We start from the raw sequence: 3,575 nt of genomic DNA, 5'->3' as shown, positions 1-3,575 counted from the left end.
GGCATTCCTGACCACCGCGGATGACAGGAAGACCGTTCCGATTCTACCAGTAGACAGGGACTTCCTCGTTGGAGCCACACTCTGCACTCGCACTCAGTTTCCCCCGATCGTATGCTATGCCATTACGGTTCATAAGTCGCAGAGCATCACCGAAGACAGGATTGTGACAGATCTATCCTGCCGTGACTTTCAGACAGGTCTGAGTTATGTGGCCGTCTCGCGTGTGAAAACGCTGCAGGGTTTGATGCTGGATGCCCCGTTCGACCGCAATCGTCTGACATATACATTCCCCCGGAGGGTATCAAGATGAAGATGAGGGACCAAAAGCTTAGGAGTTGGCAGGTTCTCACTCAGAATCCGTATAAGAATGGCCACGGGACCACGTAACTCCAGTTGATGCTACCAACGTAGATGACGCAATAAATGTATGACTGTAGATACTTGATTGTTCAGTGACTGCCTTCTCGTTGACCGGAGACTTGCAGCCTCGGCTGATTGTACACCTTGCACCACCGCTCTGAAGTGCAAGGTGTCACGTAGTATTTTATATTGACGAATTACCAACTACTAAATTAGCCGCTTTGGCGCGCCATTTCGACGTATCGCGAACCCGCTGCAAAGACGTGACGGTACAAGGGCACGAGCAAGGTCAAATGCGACTTGGATAATGCGATTGTTCACAAGGAGAGTAAGAGCTTCCGAAGGATGTCCTGACTCGAGCTATCTAAGTTCTAAAGTGGGGCCGTTCCCTTACAATAGCTCCTAAAATTATGCCTCGGATCGACGGAAATATGCCCTCAGGCTATTCCGACTGAACACATTAAAACCGTCACAATATATGCGGCGTCTATTAAGCATGGAGACTACTATATGATCCTGGTAGCAAGACGGAAAGTTACTACCATTATGACTCATGTCCATAGTCTCTAAGCTATGCCTTTTAATACAGAGTCATGCAGTTATCCTGCCAGAGGGTGGCGAAGGCACTCACTCATCTCACGGGTTCAATTTCCTGATTTTAGTCTCTTCATTAAGGTTGTATGCTGTCTGCCGTGTCGCTGTTTCGTTTCTTAGAACGATGATTTGTACTGATGTTGGGTGTGTATGACTTATGTCACTTTTTCTCCCCTCCAACCCATTTTGTGTATGCCCCTGTGACTTCCATCCCTGGCATCATCGTTATATCCGTTACCACACCTTGTTGTCTGCATATACCTCCTGAGCATAATGTTGTCAGCTAGTGAATTTTCGCGGCTCAAGTCGGTGTATAGCATTGCTGGCTGCGGGCCTGAACTGGATCTCTGACATAACAGAAACCAGAATAAAAGTCATTGGGAAAGCACGTTTCGTCCAGGTGTCCACCTAGCTACACGTAATCAAACACGGCACTGGCATATAAGTAGGTTTTTAATGGTGTGTACTATAGAGCTCTTAACGCTGTCTTGCAGTCTTTACCTGGGCCATATGCTCTCGAATACGCCTGAGTAGTATGCCATTGCAAAGAAGTTTCGATGCTTTTATCCCCTCCTGGACATCTGCTAGTGGCGTCTATAGTTTATTTAATTATCAATCCAACTTGGTGTTTGCATCGGACACCTGCGTTTCTCTAATTGGTGACCTGTAGAGGTACACACGCACACAACTGTCGTGGGACCAGGGAATCCTTAACGTCCTTCGAAAACCATGTTGTAGACTCTTAGTAATCCGTAGCCTAGTTATTTCTCGTCTAATTAAGCGATGTAAGCGCATTAACGCCAAGCTGCAGTCATGTATGTGAACGACCCCTGACATATAAACTTACCTTGTGCTCTCCACAATCGAGTCACTATGCCGAGGCATTATCACCCTGTTTCTGATCGTTACTGCCGCATGAATCATCTGACTTCCTGTATTTCTCTGTGACGTGCATTTATACAAGCAGATGACTGGTTGATAACATAATGTGCCCAAACTCCCTAGCGTCATACGTGACAATCTTTCAGTCATTTACACTTGAGCTACGGCCTAAAATAAGGTTCAACTCTATTGGCGATGGGGGGTCTGCATCAATGTGGGACACCGTGTTGGGCATAACAGCCATTCAAGCGTCCATTCTTAAGCAGCGGCCTAAAATATGATTAGACTGTATTGCCTGCTTGGTCGGTATTATCATGTAATAGAACAGTTATGTTACCTTGTTCTATGGAACAAGAAGGCAAGTTGGTTGGTATTATTGGATGTCACCGTGCCAACACACAAAATCTACATATGAAAAGAGTGTGTTGATTCTGTTCGTGACATGTGCCACTTTATTCGGAGCTTGCACCACCAGCTTATTTCCAAATAAGTGGGCCAGCGCTAAGATAGTCTCATTAAGATGTCTGTCAGATATCAGGACCTCAAAATGGGGTAAAGCGTTGCTTTTCACAATGCCGCGTATCGCGTATCACGGGGCGAATCTAAGGTGCTGGTAGTAACGTAGTTGTGCCTTAAGGAGGATGGAAGAGGAAGCTATCTAGACTACAGCTTTACGGTGCGCTAATGGTCTGTGCTCATGTCTTAGACAAGTCGTGATGGTGCTGTGACAACGGTCTTATGATTCTTTTCTCAACTAGTCTATTTGATAGCAGTTTTACCAGAGTGGTTAAACTGTAAGAAAGAAAGAAAGAAAGTAGCTCCATGGAAAGCTCGTCGCCAGCTACATAATGACTTGGGAACTAGCATAGCGACAAGTCTGCCATGCCGTGCTATGGTACTGGAGATGCTCTAGGCCCTCTTGGAGAGGCTTCCCTTGTCGCAAGCCGCCTTTTGTAAGTCCTCCGCATCGGCGAAACGGTCGCCGACTTCCACCTTTTCCACGCACTGGGCAAGTTCCTCGACGGTTGGCTGCTCTTGGCTCTTGCGAGGGCAGTCCCGCGATTCCTTCTGGCTGCATGCATGGATACATTGGCCCTCGGCCCTCCTGCATTGGCCTACAGACAATGCCCTAAAACAGCACGCCTTCTTTATTTCCCTTTTCAAATTCTCTAGGGTCTGTGAAGTTTTGCCAGCGCTTTAGTATATTGCACCACGTCAAGGCGAAAGGCTCGGGGCAGCTATTCACTTACATTCTCTTGTTTGGGGGCCTTGTTGGAAGTAGATTTGTCAACTTTGTCGCCCTCTTGGCCTGCCGAGGCCAATTCCAGCTGCTTTTTCAAATCTGACCATTGAGCTACCTCTAGCTTTCCAGAACTGCCAAATTGCTTGTTACTGATACACTGGGCGTCCATGGGCAACGATTTAGTTACTTCTTGAACATCGCAACTTGGTGGTTCTTCTCCGTTCTTGCGCGGGCGCACCGACCAGCCGGGCGTCTTTGATGCGGCTTCTGCACAGACGTACTTGTAGGGTTCGGGGTTCTCAACGCCCTTGTCATCCAATTGGACAACAATTTCCTTCTCCGGGCACACACTCCCATCGTCCCCAAAGTAAGTGCCGCTAAAGGCACAATTGTCAGAACAAAATATTTCATTGTCTGAGAGCTGGACAGTCGAAACTTTAATGCCGAGCATCGCCTTAACCCCCGCGGCACCTAGCAATAACGACAGGGCGAGCAT

The 3,575-nt window shown here is 47.5% G+C and overlaps 1 protein-coding gene across 1 annotated transcript; it reads right to left on the bottom strand.

Moving 5' to 3' along the window:
• Window positions 1-2,745: 2,745 nt before the first annotated feature.
• On the bottom strand, window positions 2,746-3,575 carry MAA_00918 (uncharacterized protein; the record flags this gene model as incomplete). Its single annotated transcript, XM_007818916.1, has 2 exons — window positions 2,746-3,012; window positions 3,087-3,575. The coding sequence occupies 2 exons, from the start codon at window positions 3,573-3,575 to the stop codon at window positions 2,746-2,748; spliced, it is 756 nt and encodes a 251-aa protein (XP_007817107.1).

The sequence above is a fragment of the Metarhizium robertsii genome (genome assembly GCF_000187425.2).
Source record: "Metarhizium robertsii ARSEF 23 chromosome Unknown MAA_Scf_8, whole genome shotgun sequence".
In the NCBI taxonomy this organism is placed as follows: domain Eukaryota; kingdom Fungi; phylum Ascomycota; class Sordariomycetes; order Hypocreales; family Clavicipitaceae; genus Metarhizium; species Metarhizium robertsii.
Note: the sequence above shows the minus strand (reverse complement) of the source record. Positions and strands in the feature narration are given on the sequence as shown.